At 50.8% G+C, this 20,325-nt stretch overlaps 1 protein-coding gene across 17 annotated transcripts in view; it reads left to right on the plus strand.

Annotated features, from left to right (window-relative positions):
- The first annotated feature begins 7,039 nt into the window (after positions 1–7,039).
- LOC105472378 (misshapen like kinase 1) overlaps positions 7,040–20,325 on the plus strand; it is a 71,722-nt gene continuing 58,436 nt past the window's right edge. For 9 of the 17 annotated variants that reach the window (XM_011725559.3, XM_011725567.3, XM_011725584.3 and 6 more), the window contains exon 1: positions 7,069–7,340. In XM_011725559.3, coding sequence (XP_011723861.1) covers positions 7,284–7,340 — 57 coding nt within the window. In that variant the 5' untranslated portion in view covers positions 7,069–7,283. Of the gene's footprint in view, positions 7,341–20,325 lie in introns of all 17 variants that reach the window. The other 8 variants (XM_011725640.3, XM_011725670.3, XM_011725675.3 and 5 more) reach the window with 3 other exon arrangements.

Raw genomic sequence — 20,325 nt, forward strand, 5'->3', positions numbered from 1 at the left:
TCTGTCCCTCAGGCTGGAGTGTAATGGCACAATCATAGCTCACTGCAATGTTGAACTCCTGAACTCAAGAGATGCTCCTGCCTCAGCCTCCTGAATAGATGGGCTACAAGCATGTGCCACCACACCTGCTAACGTTTTTATTTATTGTAGAGATGGAGTCTTGCCATCTTGCCCAGGTTGGTCTTAAGCTCCTGGCTTAAGTGATTTTCCCACCTCAGCCTCCTGAAGTGCTGAGATTACAGGCATAAGCCATAGCACCTGGCCCCTTTTATTTCTTTTCTTTCTTTTTTTTTTTTTTTTTTTTTTTGCTCTGTTGCCCAGGCTGGAGTGCAGAGGCACAATCTCAGCTCACTGCAACCTCCGCCTCCCAGGTTCAAGCAATTCTCCTGTCTCAGCTTCCTGAGTAGCTGGAACTACAGGCGTCCTCCACCACATCTGGCTAATTTTTTTGTATTTTTAGTAGAATGGAGTTTCACCATGTTGGCCAGGCTGGTCTCGAACTCCTGACCTCAGGTAATCCACCCGCCTCGGCCTCCCAAAGTGCTGGGATTACAGGCGCAAGCCACAGCACCTGGCCCATTTTATTTCTTAAACTGTGTATATATAAAAGCTGGGCATGGAGGCTAAAGCCTGTAATCCCAGCTATTCAGGAGGCTGAGGCAGGAGGGCCAAGAGTTCAAGCTCAGCCTGGGCAACATAGCAAGACCCCCATCTCTAAAAATTTCTTAATTAAAAAAATACAAACACACATATATATATTCATAACTTTTTGTATGTCTGAAATGTTTAGTTTTGTTTCTTTTTATTTTTTAGAGACAGGGTCTTGCTTTGTGGCCCAGGCTAGAGCGCAGTGTTATGATCACAGCTCACTGCAGCTTCAACTTCCTGGGCTCAAGCAATCCGCCTCAGCCTCTAGAGTAGCTGGGACTACAGGTGCGTGCTATGGTGCCCGGCTTATTTATTTTTTCATTTTTGAGATAGGCTCTTACTCTGTTGCTGAGGCTGGAGTGCAGTGCAGTGGTGTAATCATGGCTCACCGCAGCCTGGACCTCCTGGGCTCAATTGATCCTTCCACCTCAGCCTCCTGAGTAGCTGGGATTACAGGCAGGTGCCACCGTGCCTGGCAAATTTTTGTATTTTTTTGTAGAGACGGGGTTTCACCATGTTGGCCAAGCTGGTCTTAAACTCCTGACCTCATGATCCACCCACCTCGGCCTCTCAAAGTGCTAGGATTAGAGGCATAAGCCACCATGCCTGGTCCAAAATATTTTCAATATTCAAAAATGTAGGTTGGGCGTGGTGGCTCATGCCTGTAATCCCAGCACTTTGGGAGGCCAAGGTGGGTGGATCACAAGATCAGGAGATCCGGCCGGGCGCGGTGGCTCAAGCCTGTAATCCCAGCACTATGGGAGGCCGAGACGGGCGGATCACGAGGTCAGGAGATCAAGACCATCCTGGCTAACACGGTGAAACCCCGTCTCTACTAAAAAATACAAAAAACTAGCTGGGCGAGGTGGCGGGCGCCTGTAGTCCCAGCTACTCGGGAGGCTGAGGCAGGAGAATGGCGTAAACCCAGGAGGCGGAGCTTGCAGTGAGCTGAGATCCGGCCACTGCACTCCAGCCTGGGCGGCAGAGCGAGACTCCATCTCAAAAAAAAAAAAAAAAAAAAAAGAAGATCAGGAGATCTAGACCATCCAGGCTTACACGGTGAAACTTTGTCTCTACTAAAAATACAAAAAGAGCCGGGCGTGGTGGCACGCACCTGTAGTCCCAGCTACTCTGGAGGCTGAGGCAGGAGAATCACTTGAACCCGGGAGGCGAAGGTTGCAGTGAGCTGAGATCACACCACTGCACTCCAGCCTGGGTGACAGAGCAAGACTGCGTCTCAAAAAAAAAAAAAGAAAAGAAAAAAGTGTAGCACAAGTCCTGGCTCTTGCCCTTTGTTCCCACAGCCTCACGCTCCTGTCTCAGAACTGACCACAGATGCAGGAGGAAACTGAGGGGAGTGAAGTGTGGAGATTAGGAAGCCTTCCTGGACGAGAGATTTTCTGGGTGGGTGAGGCATGAAGAGGGGATGGTGTTGCTCTGCCTCATCCTCTCCTTCGAGTTCAGCCCTCAGTCCTCACAAGAAGCTACTTCTGTGCCAGAATTCCCCCCTCCTACATGTAGCGGTCTCCTGGTACTAATTGGCATCTTGTTAATTAGCCTCATTGTCAGCACTAACTGCCTCTTTCCCGAGGGGGACCATTACCTCATTCACTGTGGAGTGAGAGGCAGCAGTTGCCCCAGGCTGGGCCAGGGGTGCCTAGGGCTTCTGCTTCAAAGTCTCTGCCTTCCCCTCCTTAGTCCTGGAGGCTTTTGTTTGTTTGTTTTGGGTTTTTTTTTGAGATAGAGTCTTGCTCTGTCACCCAGGCTGGAGTGCAGTGGCACCATCTTGGCTCACTGCAACCTCCGCCTCCCTGGTTCAAGCGATTCTCCTGCCTCAGCCTCCCGAGTAGCTGGGATTACAGGTGCCCCCCACTATGCCCAGCTAATTTTTGTAGTTTTAGTAGACACGGGATTTCACCATGTTGGCCAGGCTGGTCTGAAACTCCTGACCTCGTGATCCACTCGCCTTGGCCTCCCAAAGTGCTGGGATTGCAGGCATGAGACACTGTGCCCGGCCTAGTCCTGGAGTTTTTTAAATGGAGACCAACCGTAGTAAGGGGGGTGGGCGGTGGAAGCAGAGGGCTTAGAATCAGAAGAGTTGGCTCTAAACCCAGAATGGAAAGAGTAGCCTCTATGACTGAGGCATTAGTAAATTTAGAGGACCTAGTATATGCTAAGTGCTTTACATGTATTATTTTATCCTAACCTCCCTATTATTACCATCTCCATTTTACAGATGACAGAGTTGAGCCTCAGAGAGGTTAGTGATTTGCCTAAAGCACTACCTCCACTTTCTATGCTTTTTCATACTATCCCATGGTCTTGACCTTGAACTGCTGCAGTGCCCGCCCAGACAACAGATGCCTTCATTACTTTTTTTTTTTTGAGACAGAGTCTCGCTCTGTCGCCCAGGCTGGAGTGCAGTGGCCGGATCTCAGCTCACTGCAAGCTCCGCCTCCCAGGTTCAAGCGATTCTCCTGCCTCAGCCTCCCAAGTAGCTGGGATTACAGGTGCGCACCACCACGCCCAGCTAATTTTTGTATTTTTCGTAGAGATGGGGTTTCACAATATTGGTCAGGGTGGTCTCAAACTCCTGACCTCAGGTGATCCGCCCGCCTCAGCCTCCCAAAGTGTTGGGATTACAGGTGTGAGCCACGGCGCCTGGCCACTTTCATTGCTTAAGTATTAGTGATTTTCTTTCTTTTGTTTTTTTTTTTTTTTAAGTGTTACTGATTTTCTAGTGGGTGCCAGGCCATGTGCTGAACAAGACTAATATTATTCCTGCCTTTAAGGAGATTCAAAAGACATTTACAATTCAAATCATTAAATGTTACCATGGACTAAAAAGCCAGGCAGCTGAAACAGAAGAACCAAACTTAGTCTTGGTGAGTCAAGGAAGGCTTCATGGAGGAGGTGATTTAGACATGTAGGACAAAGCAAAACATGGTGAGAGTGGGCATGGCCAAGAGGCTAGGGAATATTCCAAGGAGAAAAAAGAGTACATGCAAAGATTGGGGGAGAGAATGTTGAGTTCTGGGAAGTAAGTAGAGTATTTCAGTATGGCTGGAAAATGTGAGGCTAATAGTTGAGTACTGAAAAATAAGGCAGGCACCAAGCAGGGTGGCTCATGCCTATAATCCCGGGAACTCAGGAGCCTAAGGCAGGATTATCACTTGAGCCCAGGAGTTGGGAGGCTGCCATAAGCCATGATCATGCCACTGCACTCTAGCCTGGGTGACAGAGCAGGACCCCAACTCCTAAAGAAACAAACCATTAAAAAAGAAAAGGCAAGAAAAGCCAGCAGAATCTTGAAGGATCTTTGATGCCACACTTTATCTGCTTTTTTTTTTTTTTTTTTTTGAGACAGAGTCTCACACTGTTGCCCAGGCTGGAGTACAGTGGTGCAATCTCAGCTCACTGCAACCTCTGCCTGCTGGGTTCAAGCAATGCTTTTGCCTCAGCCTCCCAAGTAGCTGGGATTACAGGCACATACCACCACACCCGGCTAATTTTTTGTATTTTTAGTAGAGACAGCATTTCACCATGTTGGCCAGGCTGGTCTCGAAATCCCGATGTCAGGTGATCCACCTGCTTCAGCTTCCTGAAGTGCGGGGATTACAGGTGTGAGCCACCGCGCCCAGCCAATCTGTTTTTTTGTTTGTTTTGTTTTGAGACGGAGTTTCACTCTTGTTGCCCAGGCTGGAGTACAATGGCATGATCTCGGCTCACCACAACCTCTGCCTCCCAAGTTCAAGTGATTCTCCTGCCCCAGCCTCCCAAGTAGCTAGGATTACAGGCATGCGCCACCACACCTGGCCAGTTTTGTATTTTTAGTAGAGACAGGGTTTCTCCATGTTTGTCAGGATGGTCTCGATCTCTTGACCTTGTGATCCACCCACCTTGGCCTCCCAAAGTGCTGGGATTACAGGCATGAGCCACCGTGTCTGGCCTTTTTTTTTTTTTTTTTTTTTTTTTTTGAGACAGAATCTCGTTCTGTTGCCCAGGCTGGAGTGCAGTCGCCCACCTTGGCCTCCCCAAGTGCTGGGACTGCAGGCATGAGCCACCATGCCCAGCCAATTTTTTTTTTTTTTTTTTTTTTGAGATAGAGTCTTGCTCTGTCACCCAGGCTGGAGTGCAGTGGCATGTTCTTGGCTCACTGCAACCTCTGCCTCCTGGGTTCAAGTGATTCTCCTGCTTCGGCATCCCAAGTAGCTGGGATTACAGGTGCCTGCCACCATACCTGGCTAATTGTTGTATTTTTAGTAGAGACATGGTTTCACCATGTTGTCCGGGCTGGTCTCAAACTCCTGACCTCAGGTGATCCACCCGTCTTGGCCTCCCAAAAAGTGCTGGGATTACAGGTGTGAGCCACCATGCCCGGCCAATTTTTTGTATTTTTAATAGAGATGGAGTTTCACCATGTTTGCCAGGCTTGGCCGGGTGTGGTGGTTCATGCCTGTAATCCCTGCATTTTGGGAGGCCCAGGCAGGTGGATCACCTGAGGTCAGGAGTTCGAGACCACCTGGCCAACATGATGAAACCCCGTCTCAACTGAAAATACAAAAAATTAGCTGGGCGTGGTGGCGTGTACCTGTAATCCCAGCTACTCAGGAAGCTGAGATAGGAGAATTGCTTGAACCCGGGAGGCAGAGGTTGCAGTGAGCCAAGATCGTGCCACTGCACTCCAGCCTGGGCAACAAGAGCAAAACTCTGTCTCCACCAAGGTGACATTTTCCACCCTTTGTCCTGTTCCCCAATAAAAACAAATTCACAAAAAAACAAAAAACAAAACAAAAACCATCTCAAAAAACAAAAACCCACCATGTTGGCCAGGCTGGCCTCCAACTCCTGGCCTCAAGGGATCCTATAATCTCAGCACTTTGGGAGGCCGAGGTGGGCAGATCACTTAAGGCCAGGAGTTTGAGACCAGATTGGGCAACATGGCAAAGCCCCATCTCTACAAAACATACAAAAATTAGCCGGGCGTAGTGGCATGTGCTGCCTGTAGTCCCGGCTACTTGGGAGGTTGAGGCTGGAGGATCGCTTGAACCCAAGAGCTTGAGGTTGCAGTAAGCAGAGATCACGCCATTGTACTCCAGCATGGGCGACAGAGCAAGACTTTGTCTTTAAAAAAAAAAAAAAATAGAATTGACTTGAAGGAGTCAGGCAGGAAGGCCAAATAGGAGATGAATGGGGATAGTGGCTTGAATAAGGGCAGTGGCAAGGAGAATGGGCTAGGGGTTAGGGAAGGGGGCCGACTGGCCATGCATCCAAATGCTAAGGAGAAGGGTCCAGAAAGCAATGCCTTCAGCTATTTTCCAAGGACTTCTAATTTAAACTCTCTTAAATGATTTATATTAAGGCTGGTGGTGGAGTCTTTCAGAAACAGTGTTGGTGCTAGAAGAGCTCCTGAGGATCATACAGCCTCCCCCCTCAATTTCACAGTGAAAGAAAACCTCAGAGAAGCAAAGCAACTTGCTCAAGGTCACACAGCATGTCAGTGGTAGAACATGACTCTTGGTTCTTAGATAGCATTACCCAGCCTCCACTGAGGCTAATGGCTGTAGGCGCTGTGCCAACATGACTAGATCTAAGGTGACCCAAGCAATATGTGAAGGGATTGAAAGCAGATTCCCTCTCCTCCCCTTCGCCACCCCTTCCTCCACGCGCGACTCCAGTGATCAATGAATAATTGTCGAAACAGTTCCTTTGTGCAGAACACTTTGTTAAAAGAGGTGCAGAGATACACGTCTGCGGTAGGATTCCTTATCCTGAGATCTGAGAGCTCCTCGATGCTTCCCCAACCTGCTAGGTGAGGGTGGAAAGGGCATTCCTGAGGCAGCCGGTGCCCCTCCTCTGCCCCCCAACTCCCACGTGGTTTCTCCAGCCAAGTTCTCACGGAGTGGCCCCTCCCTCAGCGGCTCCACTGTTGCCATAGCAATTGGGTGGGTGGACAGCCCGTCCTATCTAGAGGCCACCCAGCCCTCGCGTGGGGAGTTACCATAACAACCCCCTAGTAATAGAGGGGGGTTGGGTACCGCCCCCTTCCCCCGCAAATGGAGAGGTGGGTGGCTTGATTGGCAGCTGGGCACACGAAAGAAGGAGGGAAAGGGAAGGAAAGGCGTCAAAGGAGATCTGAGAAGGAAATAAGGGAGAGAAAGGGCAAAAAAACAGGGAAAGAAAAGGAAACGCGTGTGCGCACGCGCGCCAGCTGGTGGGCGCGCTCCGCGGCCGCCTCGGCCGCCGCCCACTTCTTTCACGCCAGGCTCGCGCGGTCGCTCCGTCCTCGCGCGCGCCTTTCGCCTGCTCGCCTGCGCCTGCGCGCAGGTGTCGGCGCCTAGGGGGAGGGGGCCCCGGCGCGCTCGCGTCACGCTCCCGCTTCCACCCTCCCCGTGCGCGGCCGCTCCGCGCCTGCGCAGGAGAGGCGGGAGGCTCGGGTGGCTGGCTCCGGGGAGATAGCGCCTGTCAGTCGGTGGGTCGGTCCTCGCGCCGGCCCTCCCCCTCCCCGGTCTCCGGGGGAGGCGCGGTGGAGTCCGCCCCCGGGGTCCTCCGATGGGGGAGAAGCGGCGACGGCGGCAGTGGAGTAACCGAGCCGGAGCGTGAGCGGCCCCGGTGCCCCGTTCCCCGCGGAGGCCATGGGCGACCCAGCCCCCGCCCGCAGCCTGGACGACATCGACCTGTCCGCCCTGCGGGTGAGCGCGCCGTCCCCCAGCCTCGCCCTGGTTCCTGTCCCCGCCGCAGGGGAGGGAGCGGGGTGGCTGCACGCCTCACGTGCTCCCGGGCGCCCCCTCCACCAGCCTGGGTCCCCTTGGCGACCTGTGCCCCTTTCCCGGGCTCCCGCCGCGGCTGGGCCCCCGCCCTCTGCTCCCTTCTCTCTCCACTGGCTGCAGATGCTGGGAGCCAGTTCGGTCCCCACCCTGTGGTGCCCCGCCCCCACACTTCCCTGCCACCCTACCTTTACTCTGGGGTTCGGGACCCACTGGTTCCCCTAAACTTGGCCTCCCCCATCACCTGGAGAATCTTTATTGTGGCTCCTCACCTCCTCTCGGCCCTCTTTCCGCCTTTGCCCTTACTTCTATCTTCTTCCCCTGCTCTTCCTTGGCTCCTCGAATTTTGACTTTGCAACTGTCTCGACAGCCTCTCTCTCATCCCTCTTTCTCTGCCTTGCCCACCCTTGAATTGCATGCTTTCCCTGGTCAGAATTTCAGCCACCGCACCCCTCCTACCGTCACCCTCAATCCCACGTTCGGTTTTCCCTATCCCTTCTCTCCCGTTTCAAGTGCAGCAGTTCAGAACCAGGCATTTCCGGTCTCAGGGTCCCTGAATATTACATGACCAACTCTGCAGCAGCGTGGGGCCGGGAGCCCTCGGGGAGGAGGGGAGGCATTTCTTCTCTTTGGAAACTGTAGCACGGGCTGGGAAGAGGATGTTTACACACACACACACGCACACACGACACATGCTACATGTGGTCAGGCAGAAGGTTTGGAAGGCAGTGGGTATTTGTGTTAGCTGAAGGCTGGAAGCAATGGAGACCTCTCAAGCTAGGGGCTAATAAGGAAAGGGGTTGAGAGGAAGCAAATGCTGCAGGAATTTCTTGGAAATACCCGTTCATTGTCCCTTGTGGGGCACTTACACACTCTGGTGGAGGAGCTTTCTATAGCATTTATGTTTTTCTTCAGCAGGGAGCTTTGGCTTAAGGGGCAACTTAGTGATTTCAAGGTGAACACTCCAGACTATCAGCCAGGTGGTGTTTTGATCCTGTGCCCTTCCAGCACTCTCACCAGGCCAAGGTGTGGGGAGAGCAGGACTTCCCATCTCTAGGTTCGCTTCTCTGGAGGCCCCCGCTCAGACTGTCTTCTGGCTTTTGAGTCAGCCAGGGAACATGGCCAGTAGTGGGAAAAGGCGGTCAGCCACGCAGGTGCCCCGGATATGGCTGGAGGGGAGAGGGGAATTGAAGAGAGCAGAGTCATGTTGTTAATTGGGTTTCTCTAGGTGACACAGTTTTTTTCTTGCCATTTTCAGGTCATAATTTGTTTGGTGCAATGTTGGGCTATGAGACCTGACTTGCTGGAGATAAGGTGATAAATCTCTGGGGAGAGGGACTGAACGTTGAATTTCTCTGTGTGCGCAGGCACGTGTGTGTGTTGATGGGGAGAGGGTCTGAAGGCTTTAGGAGGGAGATTCTTAAGGTCAGGTAAGCCAGGGTTTAAACTGGGGTGCCCAAATCAGTTGGGATATAAGGTGGAAATCCCGATTCTGAGTAAAAGTCTCTTAATGTGCTCCATTCTGGGATGAACTTCCACCTATCCTTCCTATCTTGGTTATTGATTAACTGGCCACAGGTGCCTGTGGCTGGGGTGACTGAAATACAATAAAAAATGGGTGGGTCAGGCCAGGTGAGGTGCTCACGCCTGTAATCCCAGCACTTTGGGAGGCCGAGGCAGGGGCATCACCTGAGGTCAGGAGTTCGAGACCAGTCTGGCCAACACTGTGAAACCCTGTCTCTACTAAAAATACAAAAATTAGCCGTGCGTGGTGGCACACTCCTGTGATCCCAGCTACTCAGGAGGCTGAGGCAGGAGAATCGCTTGAACCGGGGAGGTGGAGGTTGCAGTGAGCCAAGATTGCACGCCACTGCACTCCAGCCTGGGCAACAAAGCAAGACCTTATCTTTAAAAAAAAAAAAAAAAGGGTGGATCCAAACCACAACCTTTGCTTTGAACCTTGTGGGACTCTGCTTGGGTTTCCCTTGCAGCCTCTTCTGGTAGTTTGGCTTGGACCTTCAACCTGGGATTTCCAGCAATTCCACAAATACCCTCTGACCTTAGATGTGGTATTTCCCTTCTGGACTTCTCCGCTTGAAGCAATGTTAGCCTTTCTCAGTTGCCTCCAGCCTTACTCTCTTCTCCCTCCCCTCGGGAGACCTGGTGACCTGCTCCCAGTGCTTCTGTCTGGCCTGCCTTATGCTGTTTAAGAAAGCATTCTGCTTCCTCCTTTCTACCCCAAAATGTGAGGGCTTGAGGAAGAGCTGTACCTCCTTTGGAATGGGACTAGTGAGGGCCTACCTTCTCCTTCCTGCTGACCTTTTCTCAGTGCCTGTCCCCCTCCCTCCCCCCCCCCCCCCCCCCCCGACTCCACCTCAGAGAGCTGTGACACTGTCAAGCAGCTAGCGTGGTCATCTCTTGTGCTATTCCTGTCTGTTTTCCAGTGAGAAATGGTGTCTCCCTTTACTACACCATCTTGTGTTGGGGGCTGGGGAGAGGGATGGGAGAGGAACATATTCAGTATTTGTTTGCTGGCCTTAAAGAGCCCAAGGTGTATTTCTCCTCTTGTTTCAAGATAAGGTTTGGTTTTCAGCTGGTGATGAGAGTAATCGCCTGATATTAGGGAAGATTGAATTGCGTTAATCTCTTAGCCATGTGTGGGGAGGCCAGATGGACCTGCTACTTTGTAGCCACAGCCACACTTGACCTCTTTGAGGCTCCTTTTCTCCACCCGCCTGGCTGCATTGTGTGGTGAGGAAAAGCGTGGGGTTTGGAGTTGCAGTCCTGAGTTCAAGTCCTAGCTTCCTCGCCTACTATGTAACCCTGGCCCTGCTCCCCTTAACTGCAGATTCTGCCAAGAGCCTTACCCTCTGTAAGCTCTATTCAGTCCTGTATCGTGGACATGGTGATAGTACTGAATGCAGAGTTGCTGAGGATTAAATGCACATGAAGTACTCAGTACAGTTCCCAGCACATAGTGATCATACGTGATAGCCCTTTTTGTAGTTATTTTTATCAAATGGCAATCAGAGAAGCCTTCCAGGACAACTTTATCTAAAATAGCACTCCCTCCTCTGCTTTATTTTTGTATAAAATTTTATATAGCATTCCCTTAGTCTGCTTTATCCTTCCTCATAGTATTTATCACCAGCTGACGTATGTATTTCTGTCAGCTCCACTAAAATGTCAGTTCAGTGGTTGGGTGTGGTGGGTCACGACTGTAATCCCAGCACTTTGGGAGGCCGAGGCAGATGGATCACCTGAGGTCAGAAGTTGGAGACCAGGGCCAGGCGCGGCGGCTCACGCCTGTAATCCCAGCACTTTGGGAGGGCTGAGGTGGGCGGATCACGAGGTCAGGAGATCGAGACCATCCTGGCTAACATGGTGAAACCCCGTCTCTACTAAAAATACAAAAAATTAGCCGGGCGTGGTGGCGGGCGCCTGTAGTCCCAGCTGCTCAGGAGGCTGAGGCAGGAGAATGGTGTGAACCCAGGAGGCGGAGCTTGCAGTGAACCGAGATGGCACCACTGCACTCCAGCCTGGGCGACAGAGCAAGACTCCGTCTCAAAAAAAAAAAAAAAAAGTTCTAGACCAGCCTGGCCAACATAGTAAAACCCCATCTCTACTAAAAAAAAAAAAAAAGGCCGGGCGCGATGGCTCACACCTGTAATCCCAGCACTTTGGGAGGCCGAGGCGGGCGGATCACTAGGTCAGGAGATCGAGACCATCCTGGCTAACACAGTGAAACCCGTCTCTACTAAAAATACAAAAAAATTAGCCAGGCATGGTGGCAGGTGCCTGTAGTCCCAGCTACCTGGGAGGCTGAGGCGGGAGAATGGCATGAACCCAGGGGGCGGAGCTTGCAGTGAGCGGACATCACGCCACTGTGCTCCAGCCTGGGCGACAGAGCAAGATTCTGTCTCAAAAAAAAAAAAAAAAATTAGCCAGGTGTGGTGGCTCACACCTGTAATCTCAGTTCCCGGTTACTCAGGAGGCTGAGGCAGGAGAATCACTTGAACCTGGGAGGTGGAGGTTGCAGTAAGCTGAGATTGCACCACGGCACTCCAGCATGGGCAACAAAGCCAGACTCTGTCTCAAAAAAAAAAAAAAGAAATACAAAACAGTTCAGTGAAAGCTAAGATTTTGACTATTTTGTTCATTTTTGTATCCCCAGTGCCTGTAACAGTGTTTTGCACATAATAGGGGCTCACATGTTTATTGAAGAAGTGCCTGTTATAACAAGTGAAAGCTCAGCACAGTGCTTGCTTAGAGAAAGTATTCAATAAACCTCAGGCTTCTTAAGGTTCTTTTTGCCCCTCTTTTATTTATGCACAATTAAGAATATATTTTTTCTGGGATGTTTTTAGAATCAGACCTTGTCTGGGGTAAACAGTTCTGGAAGCCTCCAGCTGCGCGATGCCCTTGAAGTAAAGTTAGGATCATCCAACAGAAAATGTGGGCCTCTGTGTCTCAGCTTGGTTATATTCCAGGAGAACCTTCTGACTTGGAACTCTTGGCTTCTCACAAAGGATAAATATCGGCGGAAGTAGATGGGACAAGGAGGGGGCAGACCCCGGCCTGACCTCTTTCCTTTTGCATTGCTCCTTTTGGTTGACCCACTTCATAAATCAAACAGCTTCTTTTTACCGTCCAGCTCGAAGTTTTCGACTGCAGTGTCCTTGAAACTGTGGAGCTATGCTTAGCATCGCTGGATTGAAATCATAGCATGGAGCACATTCAAGAAGGACTTGTTGCTCGGTGGTAGCTGATGACAGAGATGTTCTTTTTCAAATGATTTTGTGTTGTTGTGTCTGTTCTTTGGAGAAGTGTCTTCGCCTTCCTCCTCTCTTCATGCGGCTGTGGAGCCAGCACCACTCGGAAAGCTGGCAGTTCTGGGCATGTATTTCTAGGCTGCTGAGCAACGTGGGACTGCCACTGTGTTCTGATGCGCTAGCTGTCCAAATGTTGATGACAGATGCCTTAGGCAGGAGAATGGGAAGACTGACCTCCTGCTGCAGAAGTAAGGACATTCAATAGTCACTTTTTTCCCCCTAGAAAATTGCAAAAGGGGGATGGGGCTGTTAGGAGAGCTGGAGGCATTTAGAGTGAAGTGAAATGCTGCTTTGGCAAAATGACGGAAGGAAGATTACTGAGAACTTGGCCGAAACTAGGTGACCAGTCATTCCCCAAACAGAGAGAGAGACACATCACCACCCTTTATGCTATGGGATGGGACAGACTGCCACAGTCCTTAGGGATATACACAGCGGGGGGGTTTTGACACGTAAGATAACAGTAAGGTCAGCAAGGGAGCCAGCTGGCCCAGCCCCTCACTCTTGCCTCAGGAGCTCCATTAAAACTGTGCCGTACAGAATCCTGACTTCAAATCTGGCCTCCATTCCTTTCCGCATTGAACTGTGTGCCTCAGACAGGGTCACACATGCGACTTGCACATGTAAACCACCTTCGTTTGTCATGTAGGGGACACGACGGCAGGAAGTGTGCAACCGCTCTTGCCAAGCTTGTGTTCTGGCATAGGTCTGTAGAGAAGGCATGCAGTAACCTCTCAACCCAGAAACACAGAGCAATTCTGGACTGGAGAGCATCTCCAGAGGCCTGTGAGTCTGCCTGTCTAATCTTTCTGTCTCCAGACAAAGTTGAATCAGAGCAAGTTATCAATAATCTCCTTTCCTGCACCAGTCAGTCACCAAGCATTGGCAGTCTACTGTGTTGAGAATCAGGTTCCAAATTCTATGGGAAGGATGTAATATATAGTACTCAGTCCTCTACTAAGCTATTTAACCAGATCTCTGGGGACATCCACCCAAGCAATGCGTTTCTAAGCCTAGACTCTTTTTTTTTTTTTTTTTTTGAGACGAAGTCTCTCACTGTGGCCCAGGCTGGAGTGCAGTGGCCGGATCTCCGCTCACTGCAAGCTCCGCCTCCCAGGTTCACGCCATTCTCCCGTCTCAGCCTCCCGAGTAGCTGGGACCACAGGCGCCTGCCACCACGCCTGGCTAATTTTTTGTGTTTTTAGTAGAGACGGGGTTTCACCATGTTAGCCAGGATGGTCTCGATCTCCTGACTTCGTGATCCACCCATCTCGGCCTCCCAAAGTGTTGGGATTATAGGCGTGAGCCATCGAGCCCGGCCTAGACTCTTTTTCTTTTTCTTTTTTTTTTTTTGACACGGAGTCTCTGCGCTCAGGCTGGAGTGCAGTGGCCGGATCTCAGCTCACTGCAAGCTCCGCCTCCCAGGTTTACGCCATATTCCTGCCTCAGCCTCCCGAGTAGCTGGGACTACAGGCGTCCGCCACCTCGCCCGGCTAGTTTTTTGTATTTTTTAGTAGAGACGGGGTTTCACCATGTTAGCCAGGATGGTCTCGATTTCCTGACCTTGTGATCCGCCCGTCTCGGCCTCCCAAAGTGCTGGGATTACAGGCTTGAGCCACCGCGCCCAGCTGACTCTTTTTCTTAACTGTTACTGTTTTCCTTAATATCCTACAACCTTCAAGACTGGGACATTTTTGTTAAACCTTATTTCCATGAATTACACTCATTTTCTGTGGTCAGTGGGAAGTCATCTTGAAACCTGCTCTTCAGCCCCCACTCCCCTCAACACCTACTTTTTACTACTATCTGTCTCAGTGTTCTCTTTCCTGGATTGAAGACAGAACAAAAGTGATCAGGTTAATAAGTCAACTCTCAAAGCATTTCTTGATTGCACACAGAATATAGTAAGATACAAAAACATGACTTGGTAGAAGAGTTGGATCCTGTCCACGGCTCACCGCCATTCTCTGCTCTCTCCAGTTCTTCTGCCATTCTCCTCCCAACCAACCAGTCCTTAACTTGAGTCTGGGCCTCTCTTAGCTATAGGAAGCTCTTCTAGGGCATAATGGAAAAAGGGTTTTGAGGCTCTTTGTTCTTACTAAGGGCGGGAATAGTAGAGGGAGGAGAGAAAAGAGGGATGGAATTGTAGTGACCCAAGAGAGCCCCTGGAGATTTTGTCCAGTGGCTAGACAGCCTGAGGTTGTACGTGCTACGTGTGGGTAGGATTTCATGTTCTGTTTGAGGAAAGATCTAGAACTAGGCACAGAGGACACAGTGGTGAACAAGACCGATATGGTTCTCCTACAGTCTAGTAGTAGGGAGAGACGTTAATCAAGTAATTATTTATTAATGTGTGTGTGTGTGTGTGTGTGTGTGTGTGTGTGTGTGTGTGATTGCAAGCCATGGTAAGGCCTGTAGCAGAAAACTTTAACATGCCATGGGCACATATAACAAGAGTTGTTTTGATGATATATTCTCAGGATCTCCTGAGGGCTGTGTCATGGGAAAAAAAATTGCTTTTACCAGACAAAACTTTTTTTTTTTTTTTTTTGAGACGGAGTCTCACTGTGTCGCCCAGGCTGGAGTGCAGTGGCGCGATCTCAGCTCACTGCAAGCTCCGCCTCCCGGGTTCACGCCATTCTCCTGCCTCAGCCTCCAAGTAGCTGGGACTACAGGCGCCCGCCACCACGCCCAGCTAGTTTTTTGTATTTTTAGTAGAGACGGGGTTTCACCGTGTTAGCCAGGATGGTCTCGATCTCCTGACCTCGTGATCCACCCGCCTCGGCCTCCCAAAGTGCTGGGATTATAGGCTTGAGCCACCACGCCCGGCCTCAGACAAAACTTTTATAAGACAAAAATATCTAGTTGATTGAGAGAGACGTAAATCACGTCAGAAAGCTAAACTGGCATTGCTGCAGAAAGATTAGATAGAGTTGAACCAGCAGGTAGAGTTTGGTGATGGCAAGAATTGGGAGACTCTGGAATGGGGCCATTCTTATGGTGAAGCATTTGGTCAACAATTGAGGGCAAGAAGCCTGAGGAGGGGATGGAAACTCCAGGCTTAATTCCAAAAGGATTTCTTCTGACTCTTCCTGTGGGAGGGGAAGAAATGGTTTATTTGTTTGTCTCAGAAGTTAAGAGCATGTATATGGAAAGAGCTTATGACTCATATAATCCTCATTTTTACTTACTGGGGGAGGGACTCTGGGTCCTGGATCTGTGGACTTAGATATGGCTTCTCAGAGTGGGGTGTATGAGAGAGGAGGGTGTATCCCTAGGTCTTATTAGCCTAAGGGGTGCCTGGGGTTTGGAAGGTAGGTAAGTCTCACAGAAATAAGAACAAGTAGGTCCAGCCCTCAGCTTAGCTCCTGTGGTCTGTGGGAAGTGGGATTCTTTCTAACATTAGCTGGATAGTGTATATAAATAGACAAGACTCTCCATTTACATTGTATACAAGTAAAGGATGAGTGGGGTGTGGAGGGGGAGTGTTACTGATTTTGCATGTTTGAAAGGAAACAGGGTTGGGGAAGCCACGAGTTTTGGGCTTCCTGGAGGAGCCAGACTCTGGGACCAGCTTGAATGTCAGGAGGATGGCAGTGGAGAAGACGGTGGGATGGGCTGTGAGGAGAGTTTGGTGGCACAGCCTGTGGGAGGAGCCTGGGTGACTGGAGAGAGATGAATGGAGGAAATGGGGATGAGCTACCTAAGAAAAATGGTGATGGTTGGCGAGCGAGGCGGCAAGAAGACCTTTGACAGAGGAGATAGCTGAGACCTCAGGTTCATCCACAGCAGGAGAATTCCAGGGCCACAGGGGACAGGCGATGTGGGGAGTATCTGTGGTCACAACTAGGAGTCCCACCATGTGGAGCCCATGACTCAGTATGTACACAGAGCACCAAATGCTTTTTGGTTCTGTCTTGGGCACCTCCGCCATTGGCACGTCCACCAGTGGTTTCTTCCGTTGCCTTTGGGATGAGCAGGCCTCCTAAAAGCAGGCCTGATATTTGCTGGTCTTCTGGCAAAGAATGGGAAATTCCTCACACCCTCTTGTTCCAGGAGCCACCTGGAGATTTGAAGGGCTCAGGTTGCCGCGTTGCTCCTAGAATGACAGGCATAGAGGAGTTTTCCATGAACAGCGGTCCTGGCAGGTACAGGCTGAGGATCAATAGGGCTGAATGAAGACAAGCCCACCTCCTTCAAGAGCCGCCTCAACTTATGTTTTTTTCCCAGAAAGCCTCCCTGGATTTTGCCAGCCTTTAGTGATCACGTCATCCGCTTTCTCACAGACCTTACGATTTAGCATTGGCTAATGTATTGCCTTATATTGCATAATGTGTTATGGTCTTGTTTTTCCTACCACTTCCTTATGTGTAGAGACTGTGATCCATGTCTCCTCTTCATCCATATAAAGATGCTGAGCACACAGTAGGGGTTCAGAAATTACTTGGTAAGAGACGTGGATCTAAGTATGTCTGTGACTGCTCCTTTCCTACTAGATTCAATCCACAAGCAGTACAGGGTGCCCAGTATGTGCTGGGCACCGTGGGATTCAAAGCAATACAGGTGCTGACTCAGTGGTTCTCAGCCAGGGCACCGCTGGCCTCCAGGGGGTGTTTGGAAATGTTGAGGAGGGAGGATTAACTGTCTTGGGAGCGCTGGGCGCGGTGGCTCACACCTGTAATCCCAGCACTTTGGGAGGCCGAGGCGGGCGGATCATGAGGTCAGGAGATCGAGACCATCCTGGCTAACATGGTGAAACCCCGTCTCTACTAAAAATTAAAAAAAAAACTAGCAGGGCATGGTGGCGGACGCCTGTAGTCCCAGCTACTCAGGAGGCTGAGGCAGGAGAATGGTGTGAACCCAGGAGGTGGAGCTTGCGGTGAGCCGAGATCGGGCCACTGCACTCCAGCCTGGGCGACAGAGCCAAACTCTGTCTTTAAAAAAAAAAAAAAAAAAAGTCTTGGGAGCACTAATGGCATTTGATGTCTTGGGAGCGCTAATGGCATTTAGCACATGGGGATTGGGGATGTTAACCATCTGGCAGAGTCTGGGACAGTGCATCGAAGAACTGTTTTTCCACCCAGATTGCCACTGGTACCTCTCATGAACTTGTTATGGACACGGGAGAGACCCAGGGAAGGACTGGATAGGTTTCTTCCATGAAGTAGAAAGTAGTTCCTAAGTCCCCTGTGTACTTCTTTCCAGGTAGAGAGAGGAATGCGGGCTCTAAATTACCCTTGTGCATGGCACATATCTAGCAGCTTTTGTCTGCCAGCATACCTCTAGAGGTAAAATGGGTAGGCTCCCAGCCAGACTGTAAGGAAGATTTTCATGTTCTCTTTTCACCACCCACCCACTCTTTCTTTCAAGGCACATTTTTAAGAAAGTGGCTGAAGCTTGCAATAGTTAGTCTTTAATTCTAAGTGACTGAGGAAAGAGTCTTCAAGAAAACAGTTGGACAGAGTGCCCCAAAGCCTAAGCAGCGTGAGGCAAAGACCGGCAGGTGCATGCAGCATCTGAGAGAGGGGCCAGCACATCGTCTCTTCTCTGGGGTCTTTTCATCCTATACTTGTCTTTTTGAAGACAGAGGTGTGGTGAATGAATGTCATTACTCACATCTCGGGGAGTGACCAGAGAGAGCAGAAGACACTTTGCCCTCAGGCCGGGCGCGGTGGCTCAAGCCTGTAATCCCAGCACTTTGGGAGGCCGAGGCGGGTGGATCACGAGGTCAGGAGATCGAGACCATCCTGGCTAACACGGTGAAACCCCGTCTCTACTAAAAATACAAAAAATTAGCCGGGCGCGGTGGTGGGCGCCTGTAGTCCCAGCTGCTCGGGAGGCTGAGGCAGGAGAATTGCTTGAACCTGGGAGGTGGAGGTTGCAGTGAGCTGAGATCATGCCACTGCCCTCCAGCCTGGGTAACAGCGTGAGCCTCCGTCTCAAAAAAAAAAGAAGACCCCTTGCCCTAGTATATCCTTTCAGGGTGGGCAAGTGGCTGGGAAGCAGCACAGCTGAGCGGGAGGAGCTGGAGCTGTGCCGCAGAGCTGCCTTCCACAACTCGCTGCTTCCCACCCCCAGTCGGGAGAGCAGAACTTGATAGGCTCCTGGCCTTGGGTAGCTAAGGTTTGTAGGAGCTGGAGAGAGTCAGGAGCTGGAGAGAGTCCGCCTAACCTTAACAAGGTCATTCCTCACAGTGGAAACTACCTGACCCCCACGTGTCGAAGCAGGCTATGGGGACAGGCAAGATGTGGATCAGAAGTTGGTTGGGGCCGGGCATGGTGGCTCATGCCTGTAATCCCAGCACTTTAGGAGGCCGAGGCAGGCAGATCACTTGAGGTCAGGAGTTCAACACCAGCCTGGCCAACATGGTGAAACCCCGTCTCTACTAAAAATACAAAAAATTAGCCAGGCATGGTGGCAGGCACCTGTAATCCCATCTACTGGGGAGGCTGAGCAGGAGAATCACTTGAACCCGAGAGGCGGAGGTTGCAGTGAGCCAAGGTTGCATCACTGCACTCCAGCTTGGACGACAGAACGAGACCCCGTCACAAAAAAAAAGTTGATTGGTTCTAGTAGGTCCTTTTTCTGTCTGTCTTCTGTTTGGAATGAAGATTGCTCTGATAGAAGTTATTTATATTACACCGTGGATTCATTTCAGAAGGGGGTGTTTGGGGTTGGAATAAGAACGGTAATGAACGCTTACTGTGCAGTAGCTTCTTTCCTTCTGTAATCTCATTGTCTCTCACAATAACCCTTTGAGGTGGAGGATTTATCCTCGTTTGCAAGATGAAGAAACCAAAGCTTACAGAAATTAACCTGGAAGTTAAGTAACTTGCCTGAGGCCGGGCACGGTGGCTCACGCCTGTAATCCCAGCACTTTGGGAGGCCGAGACGGGCGGATCACGAGGTCAGGAGATTGAGACCATCCTGACTGACACGGTGAAACCCCGTCTCTACTAAAAAATACAAAAAAAACTAGCCGGGCGAGGTGGCGGGCGCCTGTAGTCCCAGCTACTCGGGAGGCTGAGGCAGGAGAATGGCGTAAACCCGGGAGGCGGAGCTTGCAGTGAGCTGAGATCCGGCCACTGCACTCCAGCCTGGGCAACAGAGCGAGACTCCGTCTCACAAAAAAAAAAAAAAGTAACTTGCCTGAGGTTGGACAGCCAGGAAGCAGCAGAGCCCACATTCAGACTCAAGTCTGTCTCCAAAACCTGGGCTGCCATGCCGTTGGAGGGGGGCCTGCTCCCACGTGGCGGGGTATATTTGAGGGTGGGCACTGAGGGGGAGGACAGGAGGGCAGTGTGTAACTGGCACTCTAGACTACATGCAACTAGTATTGTCTTCTGCCTGTTTTTTGGTTTGTTTTCACTTTTTTTGAGCTGAAGTCTTGCTCTTTTGCCTAGGCTAGAGTGCAGTGGCGCGATCTTGGCTCACTGCAACCTCCACCTCCCAGGTTCAAGCGATCCTTCTGTCTCAGTCTCCCAAGTAGCTGGGATTACAGTTGCACGCCACCACACCTGGCTAATTTTTGTATTTTTAGTAGAGATGGGGTTTCACCATGTTGGTCAGGCTGGTCTCGAACTCCTGACCTCAGGTGATCCACCCACCTCGGCCTCCCAAAGTGCTGGGATTACGAGTGTGAGCCACCGCGCCCAGCCTGCCTGTTTTAATTGTAAATGTGTGATATTCCTGTGACCTGTGGTAAACAGGCTTTGTGGGCTTACTGAGGACTATAACATTATCCACACTGTTTCTCAGTCAAGTTTTTGGAGACTTTTGGAATATGGCCAGTTTCGTGGGCTGGAGACAGCCTGTATGAGAGATAGTTACTGCCCTCCAGGAGCGCATGGCCTCTAGAGCTGTGTCTTAATAGAGGACACCTTTTATTCATATACCTGGGTCTTTCTGAGGTGGGGAGAGTAAGTGACCTCAGCCTGAGCTGAACTGCTGGTGGGTTGGCACTGGGGAGCACATGTTGGGAATACAGAGCTCCATGGGGCTCGTACCCAGAACTGAGAGAGATTTCTAAATGTAGGGCCGCTGGGCAGATCACTGTGATGCCAAGAAGGATGTGCAGA

The sequence above is a fragment of the Macaca nemestrina genome, chromosome 17, assembly GCF_043159975.1.
Source record: "Macaca nemestrina isolate mMacNem1 chromosome 17, mMacNem.hap1, whole genome shotgun sequence".
Lineage (NCBI taxonomy): Eukaryota > Metazoa > Chordata > Mammalia > Primates > Cercopithecidae > Macaca > Macaca nemestrina.